The sequence below is a fragment of the Larimichthys crocea genome, chromosome XVIII (genome assembly GCF_000972845.2).
Source record: "Larimichthys crocea isolate SSNF chromosome XVIII, L_crocea_2.0, whole genome shotgun sequence".
In the NCBI taxonomy this organism is placed as follows: domain Eukaryota; kingdom Metazoa; phylum Chordata; class Actinopteri; family Sciaenidae; genus Larimichthys; species Larimichthys crocea.
In genome coordinates, this window is record NC_040028.1 from 13,525,022 (window position 1) to 13,551,568 (window position 26,547).

Sequence of the window (26,547 nt, forward strand, 5' to 3'; positions counted from 1 at the left end):
TCAAATTTTTATTTGTTGATCAGGTTTTATATATGTAGTTAAATTGCAACCTTATGACTATAACTGTGGACTAAGTGTAGTGGTGTAAAGTATAATATTTCACTTTGTGGTGGAGCAGAAGTATAAAGCAGCAGAATTTGGAAACGCTGTACTCCAAAGTGTACTTGGATAAAATCAAATAAAGCATTAACTTCATTTCAGACCATTTTTACTTAAGTGGTAAACCAATATCAACCAAATAAAAGTGTTTCAAATTATATACATAATGCAAAAGTTGTGACTTAAGTATTAAAATGTAACTAAATAACAATAATGAGTCTAAATAATATGGTTCATGGTGAGGGGCCTAACAGTGTTATTTTGAAAAACAGGTTTATTGTCTGTGCCACACACTATTTAAAAATAATATTCCCACAAAAGTCGCTACTCATTTCACAATATTCATAATAAAATACAGTTACTTCAAGTCTTCTGACTTCAGCCGTCTTGAGACTCCTCTGCTGGACCTTGACGATGTCCCGACTCCCCGCTGGATTAAAGCCCAGTGCAGGTTTTCAAGTCTGTCCGCGGGACGTCTGACAGGACTCTGGCCGAAGGAAATGCTTGGAGATGAAACACACTATATGCACCACATCAACTGTTTTCAGAGGAAAAGCTCTAAAGAGTTTTACATTTCTGTGTAAGGGTTTCCAACAGTATATTGTGCAGGACACACATACAGTACACACACTGAAAATACAAAAACAAAAAAACTCCCCCATACACTGTTTTAGAGGTCAGAGGTCAGGCACTACAATACTGAGGAGACCACAGTGTTCTGTGTTGATATCCAGCACAGGCGAAGTACAGTATAAGACGTATGAAGTGCTACAATCATCCTTTAGCATTAACAATATTTTAACAAGACTGTACTGTGTGTACTGTACACTCTGTACAAGTTCAAAGTAAATAGCGACAGTGATACCTCCTTGTATTTCACACAGCTAACTCAGAAATGCAGATGAACAGTAGTACTACTGGCACCCAGGAGTCAAAAAGATGTAAACATTTTTTTTTTGATTGGCTTGTTCAATAGTTCAATAAAACAACTTTTTTTTTTTTAAAGCTGTGTGCCATTTCCTGCTTTTTCTTACAAAAGACTCACTGTAACATAAATACTCGAGAAAATAAATACACAAATATACACTGAGCTAAGGTACTGATGATTAAAAAAAGAAAACAAAAACAAAAGCAGATGACCTATCTTCAGAGGAAAATACAATATTTGAGTCCAAGCGTCAGTGCGTTTTGATAAAGAAAACAGTATTGCACTTTAAGTGTCCTTTCACATTGCACATCAGAGTGTTATTATAATCGTGAAGTGATTTAGTGTCACAGGTGAAGAGAAGGCCTCCAACACTAAAGATGAAGTTCGATATGTAGAGAGTAGCGAAGAAAGTCCGCGCAGGAGTTTTTTATTTTTATTCTTTATTTCAGCAGTTCAGTCCATCGTTTGTCGAAAAAGCTCCTCATTCTGTGGCCGGCACGTCCGATTTCCGAATCGTCTTCATTAAATCTTTCACAGTTCTCAAAAACCAGGTTCACGTCAACGATGAAAGTTTCCAAATTCAAGTACCTGTAATTATAAAGAAAATGTTTGAATTTAGGAGCATCCAGATCAAAAATGGGAGATTGCGTCTATCTTCTTAAAGGCAGTGTGTATGATTTAGTGTTATCTAAAAAAAAACACCCTGTGACAGTGACAAACATACTGGTTGTTGGTAAGCTTCTCTCTGATGGTGGAGAAGTCCATGGGCTTCTTAATGACCTTCCTGTATCCTGGGACAGCTTTGTGGTTGACCGGTGTGAGGAAGGGCCAAGCGTCCTGATGAGCCTCCAGCTCAGCCAGCAACATTCTGGAGAGGAGAGAAAGTAGAAATAGTGTTAGATATAAAAGGATGTTTTGATTGTGTACAAGGAGCTCATCTACATATGTACGGATTTTTAATAATGAGTAAAGTAAACACTGCTAGGAGCTCCGATGTATGAAGCGAGTTTGTGTTCATGCGTACCGGCACGTCGCCAGACCGTTTGTGTTGTTGTCGTCTTTGTCCGTTTTGGCTTTTTTGGCACCGGAGACAGGGCTGTCATGTCTGGCCTGGGAGCCGGGTGGGCTGTCGTTTCCTTTCCTCTTCTTGAACTCCTTGGTACCTTTCTTTGGCACGCTGTTGCTGCTGGCAGCCTCTTCTTTGATGAGCTCTCCTAGCGCAGATGGCTTACCATTTCGTTTTACCTCACTGCCTCTCTTCCCTCCTCCAGCTGTTCGGCTCTGTTGCCTCCTGCTCCGGGGGGATTGACCACTTTCTTGAATGACAGAGGACTGGTGTAGAGACACACAGAGCACAACATTTTCAAAAGATAGTATGGCTATGATACAGCCATGTTCAAATTTGGCAATTACACTGGCAAGGTTCCCTAAAGCTGCGATTTTATCAAACAAATGACAAAAGAGCTCGGTGAATAAACACTCTGGGCATGCTCGTGTACCTTCGCTACACAAGTGGGACAAAACCAGTCGCCATCAGGTACTGTAGTGATCTTGGGTTTATGGCAGTATGTGTGGCAGCCTTTGTCACAGCCATCACAGAGTAAGAGCAGTTCTTCATTATCCCCCTTTTCACAGAGCTGACAGTGCTGGAAACACCAAATATACGAAGTTGTGAAATCAACCTGAGATACATCACTGTGTAAACTAGTGATTTGCGTGATTCTGTGCAGCCAGGCATACTGAATGATGCTGATTAGTTACTGATTGCGCTCTTATCTCATATGATGTATTGTAAACTGATGTTGCCAACACCCCTTTTCCTTTCTTTTCACTACTTTTGCCCAACAACAAACCCCCCGTTAAAGAACGCAAGCTGTACAGATGTATTGTGTTCACCTTGATCATGAACCGACCTTTATCAAGAGGCAAACTAATCATTTATAGTGTTTTTTATGAAATAGAACATGGTTGATCTTCATAAAGAACATTTTAAAATAAAATAAACTGGGATTTAAATGCATGTGTGATAAAACTATAGAAACAAAACTGTGAGACAGAGAAATTAGGGGTTACTAACCACCTTCATGATGGATCGTTCCCAGGAAATGGATTTCTGCAGATGCTGAATGCAGAGTGACAGCTGAGCTGAGCTGCGGACATCACCGAGAGCTTTATGCCAAGACCTCATCCCCGGAGCCGCCGCCTCCTCCTCGCTGCTTTGAGGTCACAGAAAGTGAGACTGCAGTATAACTGTACAGCAAATCACATCAACACGCTGACTGATAGCAACCAACATCAACTAGTGAAAAAAATAAGAGCTGAACAGCAAACTGTAAGCTTAAAATCTCCACAGAAAGATGGTGCAGGAGCATGTACAGTGACATTATCCAGTCTGATCTGAAACATTGCACTTATTTATGTATTCAGACCAAATGAGGCATTGTGGCACTTCACAGCAGGGAGTGAGGATGCTGGAGGTGTGGGTGTGTTTATTTGTGATGCACATGACTGCATGAAACAAGAAAATACGTTTTTTATATCTCTGATTCTCCCTCTTTCTCATTTATAGTGTATATCACTCAACCACAACTTTCTTTCTGTATCTTTCTCTGGAAAACAAATGGACTCAGACCAAAGAAAGCTTCTGGGTGGACTGTGGAGGAGTCTGTCACATCATTTGGTTTTTCTGCATAACCTGTGACCCCCGCCCCCACTCCCACGGGTTGAACAGAATTTTCGCCACAGCACCTGATTTTGTCTGAACTGAGCTTTAGGTACCTTCGCTCAATGTTCCTCTCTAGCTCTGCCAGCCTGACGACAGCTATGTCAAGGGGATTGTTTGGCCGCCGCACCACAGAGCCAGGAAGTTCCTCTTGGATGGTTTCTCTCTGTCCCTTCCTCTCTGGAGCAGAAGAGGAGAAGGGCTTGTGCTCATGATAGACCAGATCCTCCCTCTCACACTGGGGCTCAGGCTGTATCCATCCCTGAGGAGGAAATTAAATACGTCATCGCAACACAGCATTTGATGATACAACAACAACAACAACAACAACAACAACAACAACAACAACAACAAAAGGAGGACACAGGAAGCCCGATCAAAAATATATTAGTGAATTAAAGAGTAGAGTCTGTACCTTGACCTGCAGGCCAGCAGAAATGACTTTCCTCTCCAGATCCTCGACCCGCTGCAGCAGGCTGATGTCCACCTCCATGGCCTGCTCCTCAACGCACCAACTCTCCACCGTCTCCTCACTCACCTCCTGCTTCTCCAGCTCCGCCACATCAATCTCTGCCAGCACAGATACATGTAAAGATCATTGCAAACTACTTATATTTAATGTAAGTAAGTAAACGTTTCTCTGTCAGAGAGAGCAGAGGAAATATGGACCAACCATCTTTGCTGTTTGCACAGAGCTGGGTCATGTACTCCATGTGTTTTTGGATCTGTTTCTGCAAGACCTTCTCTCTGATGCCTCGGCTATGGAGGGCCTTGACCAGACGGTGTAGTTCCTCCATGTCTGACACTCTCCACCAGCCACACAGCATCTCTGCCAACGCACACATGCTCTGATTTTAAAACACTATTGTCACATAATTGTTTAGCAACATAGGGAAGCTGTATAACTGACTGACAGCCATCACAGCATGCGTCTGACTGCTGTCTGGGCAGCGAGTATCTTTAGAGCAGCATATTTCACTTGTGTGTACTGGCAGTGAGCCATTCTTACCCTCGGGGATAGGCTGAGGACTAGGGTAGTCCTGGGTCTTGGCCACCTCCGCAGCAGGGAATAAGGCACAAGCAGGCTTGTCACTCAGGGGCTCTGGGGTCTCGCTCTTGTTGACAGAGTTGTTATTTGCCAGGAAGAAGACCCTGTTCCCATTACCCTCTGCATGCTGGGAGGCTAGATCCAGCATGGGGGGTTGAGATGTACCAGAGAGGGGCAGGCTGGGACTTGCCACTGTGCTGGACATGTCAGACAGTGTCAGTCTGCTTTGATGAATGCCAGACTTTACTTGCTGAGAGGGAAAATATACACACAGACAGACACAAACAATTTTATTTCACTATCACATGCATAAGGTAAAAGGCAACACAGTGTTAGCTGTTAAAGGTGTCCAACTTTTGCGTTTCTAACATGTAATGTGGACTAATATCTGCAACGTGCCTAACACTCTAAGCACAGCGCGATCTGGAATGATTGTAACCGAGACAGAAGATAATATTATTGTCCGTCCACCAACCTGAAGGACAGACAGCATGTTATTGATCCCAGCAGGAGCGCCGGAGCTGGCTGTGGCGAGGGAATTAGGGGAGAGGGAGGAGGGGGATTTGTTGCTGATGGTGTGTAGAGGAGACGCAGAGGCCGGAGGGCTGGAGCCAGAGGTGACCGAGGACTCGTCACAAGGAGAGCGAGGAAAGAGGCTAAACCACTGGTTGCTCTTTTCCATCAGTATTTTGGAGAGCTGGTCATCGTGAAGGATAGACTGAGGGCTGCAGGTCATCCAGGGGTTGCTTTTGAGCAGAGATGACACTGAAGTATCCATTTTATCTATCAGTCCTTGCTGGGAAGTGGCTGCCTGAGAGGTGGGATATGAGGGATAAGATGCAGTGGTAGGGACTTTAACAGAATGACTATTGTGAGGATTGATGCCTGAATCTTGAGCCAATTTGGCTACTTCAAGGAGCGTGCTGAGCTTTGAGAAGGAGCCGGGTTTTTGGAGGAAGAGATTGAGGCTGTCTTTATCCTGTTGGCTCTCTGGCGTGGTCGTGTCCCCGTCTGTGCTCTGTGCCGGGCTGGAGACCACCGGTTTCTTTGTCTCTTCCAGCGGCTCGTCTTTTACTCTGATCACCTGAGCAGTCCTCAGTCTTTTCTCCTCCATCTCCAACTCTTCATAATCTGAGTAAGAATGTAAAGTGTCAAATGCACAAAAAAGAAACATTCAAATTTCTATCTTGTATATGTTAAGAAAAAGAAAAAAAAGAGAGTCAAATCTGAGCAATGAGTTTTGGTTTTCACCTTCATCACTTTCCATTCCTTCCACAAAGACGCCGCCACACCGTGGAAGGACCCAGTAATGTCTCTTGTAGCGGTCTTGTCCGATCGTCATGGAGCGCAGGGACTGAGATGAGTCAAATAACTTCTGTCTGATGTGACTTTGTTGCTAAAAAAGACAAGAAGTACAGCCTTTAAAAATGATTCATGAGCTCATCCTGAAAAAGTCTCACAGGGCTTCATTTACCTTGTATGTTTTCTCTATCTGTTTCTCCAGCTCCTCCATGCTGGCTGAGTGTACACTGTCATCCTAGATGAAAAGATCTCATTAGTGCGAGGCCAGTGGACCGGCTGACATTTACTATAACAAACACTGATTTAGCCGCTGGCTCCAGGAAAAGCATCGTGCTGTCACTGACCTCCTCTTCACATATCTCTGCTTTCTTCCCCTTCTTCCCCCCCGATTCTTCTTCGTCCTCATCGTCGTCGTCTCCTTGGTCTTCACTGTCGTCCTCCTCGTCGTCCTCCTCCTCGCTGTCCCCTTCTTTCCTCTTGCACTTGTTTCTGGTAGACGGGTTGACAAAGGTGTGGCTTTCTTCTCCCACTACACTGCTGTCTCTCTTCCCTGTCTTCTTGGCGTGGATGCTCCTCAATCTTTGAAGACAAAAATATTCATGTTCATCTCATGACTGTTTCCACATCCACCAATAACCGCGTAGATGATGCATATACTCACTTGCGAAGCTTTCCCTCGACAATCCACTTATCCTTCCTCAGGTTGGTCATCTGATCAATGTTTTTGTCGATCTCACTGCAAAGTATCATACAATATTGAAACACATGTTTCCTTGACCTTTTTTTATTATGCAAAAAGAGCATATGGCGTTTGCACCACTCTGCAAGTGTGCACCAGATGTGCTTCCTGCGCTAATGAAAAATTAATGGTCGGTAGTTTGATGCAACCTTGTGAAACTGTCCATCAGACCACGGCTTGTCGTGTTCCTTTTTGATACTTCTGTTATTCTATTAAAATGTAAAACAAGCCAATACTTATCTTGTTTGCTTCAGGTACACAATGGTCACTTGTTCATACAGTGCACTGAATCATTTTCAAAAGGCCAGCCTTGATTTATTTAACACAAACCTATCAAAGCCTTAACCAGGATTTGTTTCAGTTTGGTTCTACGATGAATATTCCAGTAAGATTTTCACTTTATTAAATAAAATAGCACAAGACAAAATAAATGGACCCTCACCTGATCACAGCCTTACTGCAGCACAGCTCATTAACCAGGAATGCCAGCAGGGAGGCCTTTTGTGATGGACTGTGAGCCTGGAAAGCCTTGGTCCTGAGACTGAGGGCCAGAGCAGCCAGCTCCGTCTGCTCACAGTGACCTTTCATGTAGATCTGCAAGATCTCGGACACGTTGTCTCGGTTGATCCTCACATTAGTCAGGTGGTCTCCCAAGGCGGTCTTACTCTGAGAGAAACAGAGTGTTTCCTTTTTATATACAGTAACCCATGAGAGCAGAGCACAGGTGAAGGGTACAGCCTTTAAGAGAGCAGTGGGAGTCAAAACAATGTTCTTTAGAGCAATTATCCCTCTTTGTTAGGTAAAAAAAGCAAAGTTAAGTGCTTAAGTGACTCCCTGGGATGTGTCTGGGACACATGGAGTATTGTATGGATTATTATTAAACATGCTTGAGGTTTTAATTTAAATCTCTTGTCCTTATATGCACACACAGCCTGAAACTGCTTTTTAATACGCAATATAAAATCACACACAATCAGTTCAGCAAGGACAGATGGCCTTGGCGAATTGATTAAAAGTATGTTTTGAAATTTATAGGTGTACTATCAGAGCAGAGAGTACGCATCAGTCATCACACGTATGCTCTGAGTGTTTAGTTTCAGAAGAAACAAGAAACACAAAACTGTAAAGGCAGCTGTGATCAGCCTCTGCCGACGATTCCTTGTATGATTTATCCTGATTTTTTATTTAAATATATAACGCAATATCGTAGGTTTGACATTGACAGACTCTCACCTTGTGGCCTGCAGGTATACCAGGATCACACACTGCTGCGGAGAGCATGCTCACCAGCAGGTCCTGCACTTTGCCCATACTGTCCCCGACGTTGAGCAATCCCTCTTGAAGGTCACTTAGGTTGAGCATGTTTGGATTTATGTCTAACCTCAGGACCTTTCCAAAGCTATGTAGAAACTGCAGCACCATCAGGCAGTCAGAGAAGGTGCTTCCTGGTAGGACCAGACCGGGGATCCGAGACAACTCTGGAAGTGGCTGGAGAGAAATACAAACACATTTTTAAAAAGATAAAAATCTGTTATATTAATCACCTCAACTATTTGTATTTGTTCCAGTACATAAAGATTCAACATTAAGACAAAATTAACCTCACATCACCTTAGTCAAGAATTACATGGCTTGTTTTTTTTAAAGAAAATAACTGAAGTATTTTAAGTACTGTTAATTTATACAGCATTTAACTTTATTTCAAATCATCAACACCTCTCAGATGGTCTGGGAGGTGTTGATGAAGTCTGCTAACTGTCCCCGAAGACAAAACTTAACACAGCGAGGCAGCATTCAGTTTTTACACTCCACATATCTGGAACAAACTCTCACAAAAACTGAAATTAGTCCCAGCCATATGTTCTTTTAAATCAGGGCTGCATTTGATTAGTTAGTTAAACTTGGGACTTTTTATTCATAACTTGCACTGCAACGAAGCAAAACGTCATTTTTATTCAACCGTTTGATTTGGTTTATTCTATTTGATCTCATTTTCAGCTTGTGTTTCATTTTGTTTTACTCTTTTTTTTCCTTTAAATCCTATTTATTTGTATCTTGTCTTGTGCTTTCTTAAACTTTTCTTGTCCGTCTTCTTGTCATTTAAGTTGCTATACAAATTAATCTACCCTTACCAAAGCAATAGATGTAACACAAATAAATTGTCACCTTGTCTAAGCTGACAATTTATTTGTGTTACAGAGAACTGTGTGAAGGAAGTGTTAAAAATGATCTTAAAGATAAATTTAGGTATGTCTTCCCGTGTTTTTTACCATGCTGGTGATACTTGTTTTGTCCTGTTAAAGGAATGCTGATGAATAAACCCCACAGTTGTTTGAATGCAGTAATATTGTGACTAGTGTTTTGGCATGAGTAGCCACTTGGTGGCAGTATTCTGACCTAAACCTGCTTTCTGTTTTTAATCAATTCCAGATGCTTTCAGTGATATTACGCATCTATTTTGGTAGATCTGATAGTGAAACCATAAATTTTTTAAAAAGCATTTCTAATCTTCATGCCTATAGCTACAGTGATTATACTGATTGATTTCCCTGTCAGAAAATCTTTCTGGACCTATCCACTCCACAGATGGAGACTATCCATGGTCACATACATGGACTCTCATTATCATGTGCCAGCAGCTCCACAGTGTGTGAATACCTTATGATCCGCTAAACACATGTCTTCGGTTGGCTTTTTCAACTCCTTCGCTTTTTCCAGTTCCAGTCTTCTGAGCTCCAGTTTCCTCTCCTTGTTTAACCGCTTCTCGTCTTTTTTCTCTTTCTTCAGACGCTCTTTCTCCTAAGGCAAAGAGACGGAGAATATATAATTCACATTACAGACTATTATAATGTCCCACCATTACAAATTGCAGCACTTTGGGAAAGAAAACACAATAAAACAGTGTAGCGTGTCAGCACGAATGAGCAGAAACAAGGTTGTACCCACCTCCGCCTTCTTACGGGCCTCCACAGCCTTCATGAGCATCATGTGCTGCCTGCGTCTTTCCCTCTCCTGGCAGAGCACAGACACATAGTTTCTATTCCATTCACAGTTCGAAGGGAAAACGGGTCACGTGCAAACATACGAATCCCATGACATGCACAGCAGAAGAAGATACACAGAGCACCATTTGTCACAATCAGCACACAATTAAAACGTACTGTAGCACATCGCACCGCAGTTAAAGTGTAAAGACACGTCACAGTCAAACCAAACGGAACACAACGACAAAGACAAAAGGCTGAGTTGCGGGTAGTGATGCATACACAAAGCATAAGCTCAAAGTTAGAAACGGCAATTATTAATTTGAGCATGTTGGCAAGCGGGCAGGCTGAAAGATTCGGGCCAAGAGTTTTTGAAACTATAAGCAGAAAATATTGAGCGTTAAAAGGACAAGCAAAGCACTGAATTTGTGATAAACAATGTCATATAAAATCACGACATGAAGAATAAATTTAAAGTGATCTAGGCGATAATTGCCTCTGTTACAGTGGAGATATTATTTAGTGGGAATAATGAGGTAAATGAACCGTGATAGAACATTTAAATCTCAAAATGAGAATAATGAGCGAGTTAAAAAAATAAAATAAAAACAGGAATTTGTTCCCATTGACTCAGTGGTGTAAATCACTGGTAAGAACACACAAACTGTATATTGGCTTTTCTCAGGTGATAAAATGGATTAAAAAGTTGGCTGGCATGCTGCAGAGTAAAAGGATTCAGAAAAGCTGAATTTAATCAATCCGAAACAAAAACAATGTTCTTTCAGGCAATCAGAGTGCTTTGCATCCTGTTATATTTTCTGTGGAGCTAAGGCGTTTTTGATCGTATCGGGGCAGATAATGGATGTGTTTTCTCTGAAAGACAAATAGCGCAGACTATGCAGTGCACTGTTCTGGAAAAGCCATGCGGAAGGATGTAGTATGACTGCAGCCAATGCTACACTTTACGCATTGCTATGATGGCAACCATTTATCACAACACGTTCACAATATGTTGTTAAATGCACAGAAACAAACATACCCATACCATATCTAGTCTATGCCTCTCCAACTCCTGGTAGAAAGAGTTGGCAAAGTATTAAGGAATAGAAAATCACACAAGAAAATCAATGCAAGAAAAAAATCCAACCAATGGTGAGCTGAAATAAAAACACACCTAAGAATCCCAAAGCATAATTGGAAAGTATATTTTGTACAAAACAATGATCTTGATCATTAGTTAGAGATCATCTCATTCAGCTTAAGCACAGAGTAAGAATGGCTTCGTTATAATGTGGTCACCACCTACCTGGTGCTTCAGTATGACAGCTTGTAGTCTTCGCATCTCCTTCTCCTTCAAGAAAAAAAAGATTAATTAGAAACCAAAGCGTACACAGTACACACAAACGTCTGGCCTTCTCACATTTAATAAGACGCCAAAGTTCCAGGACTTCTAGACTTCAGCGGTTGAGCTAATGTGAAAACTTTTTTTATAAATACATGTAGTGATGATGTAGAGGTGATTTAATCTCCCTTTATCACAAACCATTAAAAACAGATGGAGATTCAGTTGCATGAGAGACATCTGTGGCAGTTTCTGAACAAGTCTGAGATTAGTAGCAACAGTTTTGTTCTTAAATGTCATTTTATTCACCTTGTTTCGCTTCTCAGCTTCCAGTATTTTGGCATTAGCCGCTTCTTCTTTCTTCTTTCTTTTCGCCTGCACATGCAAAACAGGTGTGAAGGTCATGCGACGGAAGCAATTGACAGACTCATTTAAAACACATACAGTAGACGCACGGCGGGGAGGCTTTGAATGAATAAACATTTGAGTGAGGCGGCAAATTCTGATTAATTAAAATTCTTTATTTAATTAAAATCATCAAGGACTAGGATCTTAAATGTGAAAAAAAAATATAAATTAGGTCTGTAAAAGAAATATTAATTAAGTGTAAGTGTAAGTTTGGTATGTGTTTGCTAGATTGATCCCCCCCTCCCTTCATCTGTTTGACAGTTGATGCTGTCAACAGGAAATATTCCATAGAAAGCTGAACAGAGCCAGTGGCTCGCTGATAACGTCAAATCTAACATACTAAAATCTTGAGCAATGAGATGATTATTTCCTCCCATTAACACTGAAAGATAAATTGGCTGTAGTTATTATGAAACACCAGCAGGCAGTGAGAATAAATTAAGCAAAATTTCTATCAGTAATTATAGCCCCAACAAAATCCTGTTAAGAGCTGCTTGCCAAGCGTGTCAACTGAAATTTGATTTATAAAAGCTAAAATACTTCACAGTTCTTCTATTAGTGAGGGAATGCAAAATAGGTATTTCACCTAGCCATAGTAAACTCTGGGCCACCTCTTACTTAATGAAATACTGTATTTTGTATTAAGCTCCATCACGGTCTGAGGAGATTTTCATATTCAATGGCACTTTTGCAAAAAACCAATTAAGCATTAGTCACATGTACTCACTAGATGTGACGAAAAGTGGGACCACATAATTTAGGAATAGCCTTTGGTTGGGTTTTTTTTTTTTTTAAATCCTATCAACAGCAGAAAGGAAGTGTTTTAGAATGTTTCTGCAATAACTTTCAGGACGAACCTCGAGAATCTGCTGTGCACGGAGTTCTTTCTCCATACGAATTTGCTGAATGCGCTTGATCTTCTCCTGGTAAAAGGATGAGGGCAAGATCAAATGAATTAACTGTTAAGTCATGCATGTTATAGAGTGGCGGGAGGGTGGGGGCGGGATGGGATGAGATGGGATGGGTGGGGGGGCAGGGTGTGTGGGGCATAGTACAGTGGGTGTATGCAGATGAGGAAGGTGCACCATTTTGAAGGATGGCAACTTCCTTTAAGAATTTCAAAAGCAATTCGACTGTGCCTTGCATGCAAGGGAAAATACATACTTGCTGTTTAAGAATCTTCATCTGCTCCCTCTTCTTCCGCCTCTCTTCTGCAGCCATTATTGCTGGAAGACATAAACAAATTAGGCTTGAGCACCACATTATTATGTAGCGTTAGAAAAAGAGTCTGACTAGACAGCAGCTGTTTACCTTGTTGTTTCCTTGCCTCCTTGGCTGCTTGAGCCATGGCCTGCTTCTCAAGTTTTCTCATCATTTTGATCTGGGCTGCCTGTCGAGCTATTTCTGCAACATGATGAAATGTGTTATTAAAATCACAAACCTTATTCAGTTAAAGACTGAGATGTAGATACTCTAACAATGTCCCAAATCAACAACCTCCACAGAAATGTGCAATAATAGTGTGTAATAATAATGGCCTATTGAGAAATTAAGACTGCTGCCTCCTCTGAAATGGTTGGTCCGATTATACAAATAACCTCTCACAGCTTGAGCTTTAGGCAAATGACTCAAAAACAGCCACCTTCTAATATTTTAGATAGTTTAAAATGGTCCTGCTATTAAAACCTTTGAAGCTGAGCTGGAAGTATTATGAAGGGATATGACTTTAGCTCCAGTTGGCCAATTAACCTTACAAAAAAAAAAAAAAAGGAGAGAGAAGATAAATGCACCAAAGCACCAAGTGAAAATAATGACTACTTAACGGTGATTTTTCTCTTGAACAGGTGCCGCTGACAGTTTTCTAAGATACAAACTGACCTTGAGCCTCCAGTTTGCGTAGGAGTTTGGCATCATTCACATCTTGGAAGTTATTTTCACCGATATTAAGAGGATGAGACTTCCACTGTCTGGCCCCCCCAGCAGCGTCACCGATCGGCTGGTGCTCGGACTTTGTGCAACGGCTGCGCCTCCCATCCATCGCTATGATACTGGGACCGATCTCGTCCTCTGCCAGCAAGAACCACTGTAAACCCTGGATTATTAGAAGGAGACGAGAACAGGTAAAAACAGCTGGACTGCTTTCATTTATGGATTTACATGTTTGCTGAGCAGACTACTTATATCTACAGCGTTACAGTTTGTGTAATACACAACATGCCTTGGAAAACTAACTATTTTTTGTTCTCTACAGCAGCATATATCCATGCTTGAAAAGTATTTTAAATATGTTTCATTTAATATAAAGAACCGTGGACAGATTTGTATGCTTTGGTCTCTACGGCTGTGTGGGTGTAACTGATTCATCGCTCAGTGTTTTCAAAACAAACACAGATGTTGGCATTTTAATTTCTATCAGTGCAATTTTGAATGTCAGCTTTAAGGTGGGACTAGATCACATGACTGATATGTGATCTATGACTGCGCAATGATATATTGATATATATATACACTGCATTACATCATATATCATTTTACTGTTCTAGCTATGATTAAATTACATATTTTTGCCAAATAAATGTCAACATCCATCAGCGGAGAAACTAAATATGAATTCTTGATAGCTGCTACACTATGATGAGGTCACATACCTCTGGTCCTTCTCTGGCTTCATAGAAGTCACCAACTTTAATTTTCGTACTGAAGCTGAAGTTATCCCGTGAGATTTCAGTTATTCCATTGCGGAGCAAGTACTGCAAAAGAATAATGTGTATTAATTAAAGCATAGAGGGCAATTATATAATGCTATGCTAATGCAGTGAACATTTGCAGTCATTTTACGGCTCTTGCACACATAGATTTACCTTCATTACATCAGGATACTGACGCAGCTTCTTCCCACATGGAGCAAAGTAAGCTACTTCTCCTTGTAGGCGACCTGCCACGGTCCTGATTCGGGTCTCTCTCTGCCACCTGAGGAGCAAAGAAATGAGGACATACAAGGTACAACATAGTTAATACACAAACAGTATCATGATTACTGTACAGCTGTGTTCATTCATCATTAAAATATATATATATTTCATAAGCTGAATGTTTCTCTCATAAAAGCTCCCTCCTGCAATATTTTCTGGTGTCAGTACGGGGACAGATACATATTATCCTCTCATTCACAACGGCAAACGAACAAGGACAAAAAGTGTGTAAATGATGCCTTTACAGCAAGGGTACTGTGTAGTCTGTGGCCTTGTCGTCCTCTGACCCTTTCAGTAATCACACTCCTGCGTGGCCACGTGCCAAGTGGGGCTACCCCTCAGTTCCCATGAGCTCCGCTGGAGAGCAGCCATGGCTTACAGAAGACACATGTAGACAGAGCATGAGGCTGATATACGGTCTTGTGGCCTCTGTCTCCTGTGAACCTACTGATGAAAAACATCCCACAGAAGATGAAAGGCCCTCTGAATCGAGGCTGCAGAATTTGTGGGTAGGGAGCTGCTAATGTTGCATGTCTGTGTTGCAGGCTGGATACAATTAACCCCTTGATGCTAAACTGCTGGGCCTCAATTCATTTCCTGCCCACTACGACCTACTTCTCAAGACTGGGGTTTTTTAAAAGGCCCCTAAAAGGCAGTCAAGGATGTTTTTTTGTGGTCTACTCTACTTAGATCTCGATGAAGATGTCACCGTTCTCAAATCAGAAAATCGAGCGTTTTTTTTTCTAACCATTTTCAGTTTCTACCCTGGGAAAATTGCCTGAGCATGATTGCTGCTTTTGTACTTACACAGTTACCAACTTTTACACGTGGATCTGCCACAACAGATGACTTGCCCAGGGCCTTCAGGACCCTGACCGTACCCTTGCTGTGACAGCACTTGCTGAGAGAATGGACCATTTTTTATTTGTTTTTCTTAATGGGGTGAATGTGTCAACACAAAAAGCTTTCAAAGACACAATTCATCGTCTGCTGCATGTGGCAAACCCGGAGATATGATAATTTTTGCTGTGGCTGATCATGTGTCTTCGGCTGCTCCACAAAGTAAAGATGACCTTTTAGGAAAGGTTGCTTGTCAGCCTTCAGTAAGCTGACATTTTACTAAAACACCAATTGCATAAACACAAACAAGGCAGAAAGTAGAACAGTAAGGACAAATCGTTCAGGTCTTCAAAACCGTTGTATTTCTTTTAATATGGAGTGCAGGCACGATAACTCACCCGAACTCAAGAGGCAACCGCAGAACTCTCTCATCCGTTACTCTCCTCCTCTTCCCTGATCCTAAAAAACAGAAGAAATGACTCAGCGCTTTCCGGACCTCCAGGGGGACAAGAGCAAATCCACAGACCTGCCATGTTTACACATATATCGACTCCCCAAAATAAGGAGGTCAGCATATTATTGCAAATAAACCCTCACCAAAAAGGTACCGTATTAGACACATCAACCTTTTGTGGATCGTTGTTTTATAAGTTCAGTTCAGGGATCAGCACACAAATATTAGACAAACAATATAAGTAGACGTTTATACATTTTTCTTCGTGGCATACAGCTGTGACACGATTCTCCTATTATGCCACAGCGAAACTAAATGGATCGAGAAATGAAGACTTTCCCATTAAGTCAGAATCCAGCTCTCTTAGTGACTTAATATACTCCATGACTCATTCAGTCATTTTATATATCAGATATATAAAGCGAATTATTAAAGCAAATGTCGCTGTGCACCATCAAAACAATGACACAACCAATTTCTTCCAGGGAGGTCATTTTAACCTGGAACTACTGAGAAGCACGTCTGTGTTTTCAAACTAGAAAATAAGCATCCTTTTCCACTGATAGGTTGGACAGTCTGAATAAGCAAAAATGAAGGAGGACAAACAAGCCTGGACAAACAGCAAAACAGAGTGTGGGGAATAATAAATACCTCTGTGTGAGTAACACTTCCCTGAAAGCTTGAAAAACTTGTGGTTTGGTCTTTAAGCGAACGCAGATTTGTTACCTGGCAGTGTGGCATACGTGAAGGCTGGAGATATGGCACTGTGGTTATTCAGTGCTCCTGAGCTGGTCACTGTGGCCGTGGTGAGCAGGCCGCTAGGTAAACTCGGAGGCTTGATGATCTGCAGGTTAAGCAGGGAGCAGTTGGCTGAGAGGTTCGGGGAGGACTTGTGAGTAGACAAGGAGGCTTTAGCAAGTTTCAGAGGAGTCCTCTCCGAATCGCTGTCTGCTTCTGTCTCACCGCGCTCCTTCATATCGTCCTCAGAGCCATCAGAGTCGCTCTCCAGATTGCTCTCTGACTCTGCAGGGGAATCCAGTGTGACAGAGGAAACCAGAGACAAAGCAAAATAATATCCTAATTAGCATTCCTCTCACAACAAGTGCAAAGCACTGCTAAATTCTAGAAGTAACCTCATCTCACAGCTAAAATCCACAACGCTATCAATGCCTGTTTAATCTAACCTGACAGGCTGCTGCCAGAATCTTCATCCTCGATATCTTCATCATCTTCATCGTCGTAGTCGTCTCCTAAAGAGTCGTCTGAGTCCTTGCTGCTATGGATGTCAGACTCACTGCTTCTAACCAAGTCTAAAGGCAGACAGGATGAGCTGGTCTTAGGGAGGCTTCTTCCTGCATGCAGGGACTTGGGACTCTTAGACTTTCTCTGTGTGTGAGCAACACCTGATGAGGCAGAAGATTTGAGCGGGGAAGCAGAGCTGCCCGACATCACCTTTGTGCCAGTGCTCAAGTTGATAGGCATGGGATAGGGAGGGCTGGTGGCTGCCAGGAGGGGCTTGCTACCGGGGGTGCTTCTCTGGCTGCGAGGTTTAGTGATGAGGGCCAAGGGGGCTTCCTGAACTGTGCTGTGGCTCACTCCATTCGGGTGGTGGTGATGGTTCAGGAACAGATTGGTGTCGCTGCTGTGTGGGAGAGACAGTAAATGACTGCTCGACGTATCGGGTGAACGTTTATGTGGTGTCAGCAACGATGATGAGGATGCTGAATTTTTGTGACTTTCATACCAGTTCTGGCTCTTAGGTCGCAGAGAGAAAGCTTGCTTCACAGAATCCTTGGAATGGAGGGGCTTCATATATGAAAAAGAAAGGGAAACGGGAAAAAAAGGAAGTAATTACACAAACTGTCACTCACTTTGCATTGCTGTGGGCCGTGAATGAAGGAATTTAAGGTGTAATAAGAGAAAGGGACAATGAAGAGCAGGCTCAAACCTGTCAACAACAGTACAGAAAAAAAGGCTGCCGTGGAAAATATTTTCAAATTGTTTGGCTTAGTGCCATCATGCGACTTTAGCTGTCATCTTGTATTTGTTGCCATTGTCACACTCTGGCAATCAAAAGCCTGTATTTAATGTACCACCATCATATGAATTAAAACCCTCTTGTTATAGACTGCTACATTTTCCTTCCTTTTAAAAAATACTGACAATAACAGAGCCTGTTGAAAGAGGACGATTTCTCTCTCTTGATAACAAACATCCCAAAGCATAACAGAGCTAATTGCTTGTCAGTTTTGTGAAGTATTCCCAGCAGAGCTAAATGCATTGTCATGTAGTGGTCAGACTCACATGCAGTATAATAAAAGGCCTGATAATAGTGTATAAGCATTCATTTTCTGTTGCCCACTAGGAACTCGCAGATTATTTATTTCATGACAGAAACAATGATGGACAATGAATAAAAACAACAGCTTCTACTGTTAGAAAAGAGGATGAGGAGAGGTTTTTGTGCTTTATTATGGTTTGTTTTTTTGTAACTTAAGCAGAATTCAGCTTCAGCTACTCACCTGTTTCAATTTAAAGCTGTTCAAGTGCAACAATCTTCCATCCGGAAGGTTTCCACTGCTCTCCTTTGTGCCATCAACAAGCTGAGTGTGCTTCGGAGAAGGCGTCAAGAATTTGGACTTATGTCTGGGCTTTTGTGAGGCTAACGGCATTTGTGGTTTTGGTAAAGAGGAGAGGGAGAGAGGCTTGGGTGAGGAACACAAAGACTGGGGCTTCGAAGGACAACAGAGAGCGAGAGGTTTGGGAGAGGAGGAGATGGAGCCATGCTTTGGTGAAGACGAGTGAGAGAGGTGCTTCGGCGAGTTGGAGAAGGAGATTGGGTTGGGTGAGGATCTGGAGGGCAGAGGGGACGCCTCCCTGTGGGACTGCGCTAGGGGACTGCTGCTTGCTGCCAACCCCGTGGCCTGGATGACACTGATGTGCTGCTGGCATTCCTCCTCTGCAGTCCTGGAGCTCTGGAGGAACAGTGCTGCGGACTGTGGCAGGCCACCAGGGTGAGTAGAGGACTGGAGGCGGTACGGGGAAGTCAAAGGAACGTCACGGTGACTGTCCTGAGTTGCATTTCCATCAGCCGAAGAAGGTCTTTTCTTGTTACTCTCAGAAGTGTTCTGTGTCAGCCGCTGAGTAGGAGGATGAGGAAATGGGGAGAAGACAGCATGTCATGTCAGCTCCTACTGAGAGAGTCTCACAGTGGCAGCTCTGTCAGCTAGCACACACATCCAGTTTGCCACCCACCACCATGGCTGCTTTTGACAATCCAACTAACTAACAGTTTTACACAGGGACACAAAACCTCACATAATAACATTTTTTACTAGTTTCATAAAATCCTAATGATATCCTTCTGTGGTGTTTTATTAGTTTTTAAAGGAACTTTGTCTGAGTATGCTGCTGAAAATTTAAAGCAACACAAACACCAGACGTTCAAGTGAGAAACACATACCTTTACTTTCCTTTTCACCCGACTGTCTTTTTCTGAATCCGAGTCCTCACTGTCGTTGCTCTGATCATCCTCATCTTCGTCATTGTCCTCCTCTTCCTCCTCCTCCATGTCATCAGAATCACTGCTGCTCTCCTCACCGTCACTGGAGCTATCTGACAATGATCCCGACTGGCTGCCACTCATGCTGGAGGTCTCTAGTGGTCTTTTGTTGGGTTGCTAAATAAAAAATAAAAAGTACACATTCTTTAACTGAGTTAAAAAAAATAAAAAAATAAAAAACAGGATCAACAAAAGAGTGAAGAGGGTTTTCATGCAGTGTACTCAAGAGCTTTAGCAAGTCCAGTATTCACCTTTTCTTTTGTTTTCTGAATGGTTTTCTGGTGCAGTTGGCGCAGGTCTTGGCTGCTCTTTTGACTCCGACTACTGTTGGCTTTAGTTTTCTCCATGTTTCCCTTTGTTGGAAATGAACCGGTGTTCCCAGCAGAGTTCCCAGTAGGAGAAGAAGCACTCCTGCCATTCACAGTCCCACTTACGCCTACAGAAACTGGTATTGTGAATCTTTTTAAATGGATACTTGTGAGAACAAGCAATATGAGGCAAACACATTAGGAGGACATAGTCTCACAATGTTAACGCGAGTGTTTGAATGTTATGCAATGTGGAGCCTCTTTAAAGAACTAAAACATGTATGACCTTAGGCCGGATAAAGCTCTTGTTTTACCTGACGTACGTGACTGCGAGTGAGCAGGATCGTGGCTCTTGAAGGTTGATGCAAATACAGGATGCAGACCCATAAGAGGAGGGAAGAAGGCTGGTGCTGCTCCTCTGGTATGTGCCTCAGATGGACGCCACCAGTCTGGAGAGGGGGAGCGAGATACTGTTCAGTTAAGCACAAATAGCCACTCCTTATCTAGATATGCAGAGAATCTAATCTGCCAACATGTTAGAAGAATGCGTTTTATCCAACCTGTTAACAGCACTAGTCACGCAGTTCAAAATATAGTTTTCCACTGATAACGAGAGCATTTCGCACGCTGTGATTTCATCCCTTTATATTGGGAGTTGAGCAGAGGTCGCAAGATTCACCTCATCAACTAGACATGTTACAGCTGCAACAGTTCTCCAAGAGCAGCATTCATCTGAAACAGCATCTGCTCCCTAAAGCGTTTACTTTGTGTCGAGTGTCATGATGTCACTCGAATACAATCTGGATAACATTTGATATCACTGAGAACGTCTTTAATTATTCAAGATTATTCACTCAAGATATTATGACAACATCTCAAGTTACTTTTAGTGGGCCTGAAAAAGGTTGAGGTTTGTCCTTGCAGTTCTTCACTCAGGATGTGATCAAAATATATATATACATAATCCTTCAAGCAAATTTCCCACCTCCACTGATAAAACAAACCTTGAGTTTACCTACCTGGAAATGTACCAAAATGGGAATGAGCAGCCAAGGCAGATAAACCCAGACTTCCAAGGCCTCCAAACTCGGAGCGGCCTGAACTTGACGTGTAGAGCCCAAAAGCTGGACGGCTGATTAAAGGAAAACCATTGGAGCTGCCAGACACATTCAAACGTTCATCCCCTGATATCTGGAGCAAGTTGCCTGGAGAACAAAGGACGCAGTTTAAAGAATGCTTAAAATATAAACATACTGATTCATACATTCACTTCACATCACTTAATCTCGCTATATACAAAGACTATCTAGTGACTATAGAGCATACAGTGTAGAGTACAACTGAGGACAAAGCTGTGGATTCGGCTTGATCTGTTCAAAATTGCTTCAGCAAATAAGAGACACGGCCGTCTGGTGAGTCTGAGAAGCCATTCATGGTGATAATCGTGAATGATTCAGGGTCTGGCACACCCACTCATATTTAGTAAATTAAAACAAACCAAATAATTACTGGATTACCACTGTTTGATGTATAGAATAATGAGTAAATGAAAGAGAGGAGGCAGAGAGAAAAGGACACCTGCTCAAAGTGCTCTCATATAAAAACTGTTCAACTGATGCCAAGTTAACCTTTTCTGTTTACAACAGCTGGACACAATATATCCAGTATTTGTTATTAGAACTAATACTTAGATCTAATACTTTATTTTCAGAACCTGGAGCTGTGCAACAATGATAAAAGCAGAGCCCAGTTGATTTGTTCTGTGTAAATGCAAATCTATCGTCTGATGTTGCTCTATTGACTGAGAAAGTATTAACACCATCTGGCCAATAAGCTTTATATCCATTTGTCTGTAACTGTTTATATCAAACACCCAACCCCAGACTGCGATCTCTACTAACTTCAGTCAAAAAAGTGCACAAAAATCTGGAGCAAAATTTTACAAAGGTCGGTAATACCACAATTGAACTTACCTACACCTTACCAGCATTTTCTTTTAGGTTTTAGCATTGATTTTATATAATGTGTCTGTTCTGCTGTACTGGAACTGTGAAATCCAGGTTATGTCTTTTCTCAGATGCCAACAGTGAATCTGATATTAGTTCTTCCCGTGTTAAATTCACTAGGAGGTGCTGCATTTTCCCCCCCAGATAAACTCACCTAGTTAAAGCAATTACAAAGCTTTTAAGAATATGAAAGCTTGAGTCTGATTCTATTCAAAGAGCTGTTACCATCACTGTTTGTGTGATATCTTTCTTCCCCATTTCCCATACGGGGGATAAGAAATCTCTTAAAAAGAACTCAATTTACTTGATAGTCATAACAGCGATGTGACTACAGAGGTGCCGATGTGCTTTCAGCATTTAGTGCTCAGTCCAAAATAAATTATCTGGGAAATTTCTGTGCACGTTTGGTGTAAGGGTCTGAAAATGAATAATTTATGAGAATGTCTCTAATGTGTTCTTCATTGTGATAGCATGACAAAGAAAAACACTACTTTTGGAGGCATCTTATCGTGAAGGGGGGAAAAAAAAATAATCACAAACCACGGTATGTAAATTTGCACATTATTTTGTGGTCAGGGGTAATCTGACAGCTTATGCATCACTGCTGTTCAATGCATAATGGCTTTGACCACAATTAGTATTCAGAGAAAACAAGAGGATGTCGGCGGCTGCATGCACACTGTGAGGCTGACAGACATGTCAAATCACACAGGATAAACTAGAGCTAAAGGTTGTCAAAAGACATCCACAAGGGCGTACAACGCTTTTTAATTGTTGGCATTCATTAATTCAACAGCTTTTCCATTCCTATCAAAATTGTCTGAAACATGTTAAGACTGGGAGAAGGTGTCTTAAGCCCTATAATTCACACAATTTTAATTCAGCGCTTTCCCGCAAATTGTTTGTCTTTTCTTAATTTTCCATGCAAAGTTTGTGCGGAAGTGTAGTCAGCCGAAAAGGTGCATTCATTTACATTTATTAATTGTGGATTTAAGGCGGTTTTGTTGTTGATTATTAATGCTGTGTGCATCTCTGCACACTCAAACCTTAACCTACCTAAAATTATTTCACAACCTCACCCAAAAATGTGGGCTGAATGATAAAATATAATTACCTGAAACTAAATAACACATCAATTTACCTGGAGCCATATTTGATCTTTTGTGTACATCAAAGTAGTGTGTGTGTGTGGGTGTTCGTACCACAGGTGGTGAGAGGGGAGCTGCGTGCAGGGCTCGGGGCCGGGCTGCTGCATTTTGTGGATGGTGTCTGTGGTGGAACAGGGGAGGAGCTGGCTGAAGAGGAGGCCATGTGAAGGGAGGACGGGGCTGATGATGGGGACACCAGCTGCTCTCCAAACTCCATACCTGTCAAACACAATCAATCCAGTCAACACAAAAAAAAAAACTCAGTATGTTGTCTACTATTATTACAAATAAGGCTGGCTGCTAATTGATTGCTGACATTGAGAGGTACTGTATTGTGATGGTATGTTTAGTGCTATTTGTTGACTCAAATTAATACATTAACCATTTGTTTAAGCCATTTATCAAGCACTTTAACCTCCTTAAATGTTACGATTTGTTGCTTTTCAATGTTTTATATATGTCCATACATTGTTTTGGACTGGTGTTCGAGCAATTTGAAGACATTACCTTGGTCTTAGTGAAAAATGCTACGGGCATTTTTCACTGCCTGACATTTCAGAGGTTAATCAATTAATTCAATAATACAAGAAATTAATGAATAATTAAAAACAGTCTCGAGCTGCAATCGTAGATATAATAACACTGTTATTTTACAAAACCCCGTTGTGTGAATTTATAATTACAAGTGCACTGCAATTATACACTTGCAATGAATTTTCAAGGTTTAGTCTCACATGTTCACACGAGTTTTGTCTAACGCAGAGCAAAAACACCTGGACGCGGTTCATCGCAATGAACATCAACGTGTTTATTTTATATGCGATTTTGTGAGTACATAGGGTGATAAAGCGTCACATAAAACAAAGCTGAAACAAAAGCATGCACACATCAAACTCACACACATAAACAATTACAGTGGAGTACAGCACACGTGCCGTTGGTGATAACTCTGTCATATCAAAGGCCTTCACTGCTCTTTAATGTAAAACTGCTGCCATATGAGCTGTGATCGTTTAATGAGGGAGTAAGCATTAAATATGGACATGCAACCTTTAGCCTCTTAGGGACACGTTTTGATTTATCTTTACATCAAATCCATGCAAATAAACAAACAAAAGCTGTACTCGTAATGCCCACCATTTCCCCTGATGACTCTCAGTTCACTGTTCCTATCATCCACACAGATTTTAGCACTACTGCACTTCTTTCATCATAACCACATCCACTGTATTTTCCATTATTTATGCCACTACACATCCCACTGTTCACAAAAGCCCACATCTGAAATCCTCTTTAACTTTAACGCACGCTTCCCGATTCTGTCTTACAGCCTGCCGTCGTTATAGCACTGTACGTATTACACCAACAAGTCTTAGATCTCCCTGGTGATTCTCCCTTGCACGAGAAAACAGGAGCAGCTGATTAATTTGAGGAGACAAAGCTACCCTCTGAATATCAAGTATCATCCCTCACCAGGAGCAGCACTGATGAGACGTAAATGACATGAAAGCTGCAGCCATGCTTCACTGGAAAGGCCACCGTTTCCTGCAGTCGTGCGGGTGGGAGTTTGTGCAGAACAAAGAAGCTTTCATATTTATAATGCAAAATGAAACAAAAAAAAAGAAAAAAGAAAAAACACAATTGGGTATCATTTTGACCTTGCAACATCACACTTCATCTGTCGTTCTAAGACGGCTAGTACGCTTATGAAAACCAAAAACCTGATCTGTGTATCAATTATGAATCTGAACAAATGACATTAAATATTCAATGAGGTGGCAACGATTTTGTCAAGGACTAAAAAGGTAAAATGTGTCACTAATAAATTCTGAACACCCCAAATTAAAGTGTTAATTCTTCATATTTCAGTGAAATGCTTCAAATATGATCTCATACTGGGTAATTCTTTCCAAATGCATAACTGAACTGGCATTTTCTGTCAATATGAGCCCCATGAAATGATGTCTGAAGTAGCCTTTCCTTTATAGATGAAATAAAAATGAATTTATATTCAAAAATATATGCACAAAAAGACAAACTGCACCTGAATTCATTATCCGAAATTAAAGAGGGTTTAACAGGCAAATAGACTTGAATTTATAGGTAATAAACATGAAGCCACAGGAGGCAGCAAGTACTCAATGTGTTTTCCAGCCTCCATATTTAAAATTAATTTGATGGATGCATGTACACCATCTTGAGATAATGTAAGCATTTGTATGTGTGTGTGTGTGTGTGTGTGTGGGGGGGGGGATAAACAGTGCACATATCCCAAACAGCAGGATGCAGGTTCGACGAAAGAAGATATATGCTAATATACCGGAGATGTTTTACACAACAAATGACTTTGATTGAATCAAAGTCACGTTCACGTATGCTATGTGACGCCACAAGCATAATGCAGCTTGTCATATTTGAATAGGGGAAAAAAAAACACACAACTTTCAACAGGAAAACAAACTTATCAACACAATGATGATTCTAAAGCGACAAAGCACAACACATCATTTCAAGTCATTTAAATATAGATAGCCACATCCAGTCAAACAAACAAACATTACATTAAATGATATTTCCCATGATGACAGCCGTATGTCGGCCAGAAATGTAGCCTCTAATGTGAATGTGTTTCTCATGTACAGGTGGTATGAATGCTACAAATTCTCTTGACACTTTCAGCTAGTACAAAAAAGTAACAAGGGTCGAATGTGGTTTAGTTAGTGGCTGGGAAGAAACTCAAGGTCAGGGCCAGCACGCAATGGTCAACTGGGAATGAGGTAAGTCAGATTGCCAGTCCATCACAGTTGTGGATACACTCGTGACAATAGACTATTTTTAAAAAGACTCCAATCCCCCAGACGGGTATGTGCTTTATATTGTAAGAGGGAAACACTAGGCACATTCAAATAAAGAGAGGCCGATCAAACTCCAAACGGAATAAGCTCAGGATCAAACACAAGAACTTCCTGCTGTGAAGAGGCGAAGCTAACCAACTAAGCCAATAATGTTGCCTTGGATACAAAAACAGCTTAACAGAAAACATACAGCTGGACTAAAAACTAATCTTACAAAAGCACTGATTTAAATGAAGTGTGCAATTAGTTTTCTATCCCTGTTTCTATTCTTCTACTGTTATCTGCTATCTATTTGGGAGAAAAAATGCCACCACTTTTCTTTGTTTTGTTGTCGTAAATGTCAAATACCTCATACTCTGAAAGCCTCAAGGAAGTTGTTCAGAGGTTTATTAGCTTAAATAAACAGTTTTTGACATTTTGGGCAGAGGAGATTGATCCCGCTCTCATGTTGATGCGAAGCTAAAGCGAGCAGCCAGTTAGTTAAGCATGTAATGTATTGATTAATCTGAAAGTTATTAACTGTTTGGTCGAGTAATCATCAGTTAATTGGCTTGTAATTGCAGACCTGCTTGTTATAAAGACTGGAAACAGGTGATAACAGCAAGCCTGGCTCTGTCAGAGGGTAACAAAGCCCACCTACTAGTATGCACACTGTATCCAGCAGAGAACAATATGTCGTTTTTATGCTATAATGTTTTAATTCGTGAGCGTTACGGGTTCAAGAAATGAGAGTGATATCAATCTTATCTCGCTCTTAGAAAGGCAAAATGATAGAATGATAGATAGTGAAAAATAACAACACAAAAGAACTAACTGTGGTAAATAAACAA

At 41.4% G+C, this 26,547-nt stretch overlaps 1 protein-coding gene across 10 annotated transcripts in view; it reads right to left on the reverse strand.

The window, feature by feature from the left end:
• Nucleotides 1-194: 194 nt before the first annotated feature.
• The window catches only part of LOC104920083 (bromodomain adjacent to zinc finger domain protein 2B), a 48,238-nt gene continuing 21,885 nt past the window's right edge, over nt 195-26,547 (reverse strand). For 2 of the 10 annotated variants that reach the window (XM_019255254.2, XM_019255249.2), the window contains exons 3-39: nt 22,917-23,081; nt 20,728-20,913; nt 20,023-20,157; nt 19,652-19,845; nt 19,302-19,517; nt 18,361-18,978; nt 17,583-17,644; nt 17,023-17,480; nt 16,565-16,861; nt 15,783-15,843; nt 14,434-14,542; nt 14,221-14,322; nt 13,451-13,664; nt 12,884-12,976; nt 12,737-12,798; nt 12,430-12,495; nt 11,474-11,539; nt 11,129-11,173; nt 10,868-10,894; nt 9,785-9,850; nt 9,497-9,637; nt 8,072-8,326; nt 7,281-7,504; nt 6,761-6,835; nt 6,444-6,678; nt 6,272-6,334; nt 6,049-6,193; nt 5,273-5,928; nt 4,759-5,047; nt 4,423-4,578; nt 4,165-4,319; nt 3,806-4,011; nt 3,105-3,243; nt 2,527-2,673; nt 2,052-2,359; nt 1,752-1,895; nt 195-1,615 (exon numbers count right to left, since the gene is read on the reverse strand). In XM_019255254.2, coding sequence (XP_019110799.2) covers nt 1,468-1,615; nt 1,752-1,895; nt 2,052-2,359; nt 2,527-2,673; nt 3,105-3,243; nt 3,806-4,011; nt 4,165-4,319; nt 4,423-4,578; nt 4,759-5,047; nt 5,273-5,928; nt 6,049-6,193; nt 6,272-6,334; nt 6,444-6,678; nt 6,761-6,835; nt 7,281-7,504; nt 8,072-8,326; nt 9,497-9,637; nt 9,785-9,850; nt 10,868-10,894; nt 11,129-11,173; nt 11,474-11,539; nt 12,430-12,495; nt 12,737-12,798; nt 12,884-12,976; nt 13,451-13,664; nt 14,221-14,322; nt 14,434-14,542; nt 15,783-15,843; nt 16,565-16,861; nt 17,023-17,480; nt 17,583-17,644; nt 18,361-18,978; nt 19,302-19,517; nt 19,652-19,845; nt 20,023-20,157; nt 20,728-20,913; nt 22,917-23,079 — 6,726 coding nt within the window. In that variant the 5' untranslated portion in view covers nt 23,080-23,081 and the 3' untranslated portion in view covers nt 195-1,467. The remainder of the gene's footprint in view (nt 1,616-1,751; nt 1,896-2,051; nt 2,360-2,526; nt 2,674-3,104; nt 3,244-3,805; nt 4,012-4,164; nt 4,320-4,422; nt 4,579-4,758; nt 5,048-5,272; nt 5,929-6,048; nt 6,194-6,271; nt 6,335-6,443; nt 6,679-6,760; nt 6,836-7,280; nt 7,505-8,071; nt 8,327-9,496; nt 9,638-9,784; nt 9,851-10,867; nt 10,895-11,128; nt 11,174-11,473; nt 11,540-12,429; nt 12,496-12,736; nt 12,799-12,883; nt 12,977-13,450; nt 13,665-14,220; nt 14,323-14,433; nt 14,543-15,782; nt 15,844-16,564; nt 16,862-17,022; nt 17,481-17,582; nt 17,645-18,360; nt 18,979-19,301; nt 19,518-19,651; nt 19,846-20,022; nt 20,158-20,727; nt 20,914-22,916; nt 23,082-26,547) is intronic. The other 8 variants (XM_019255253.2, XM_019255250.2, XM_019255252.2 and 5 more) reach the window with 8 other exon arrangements.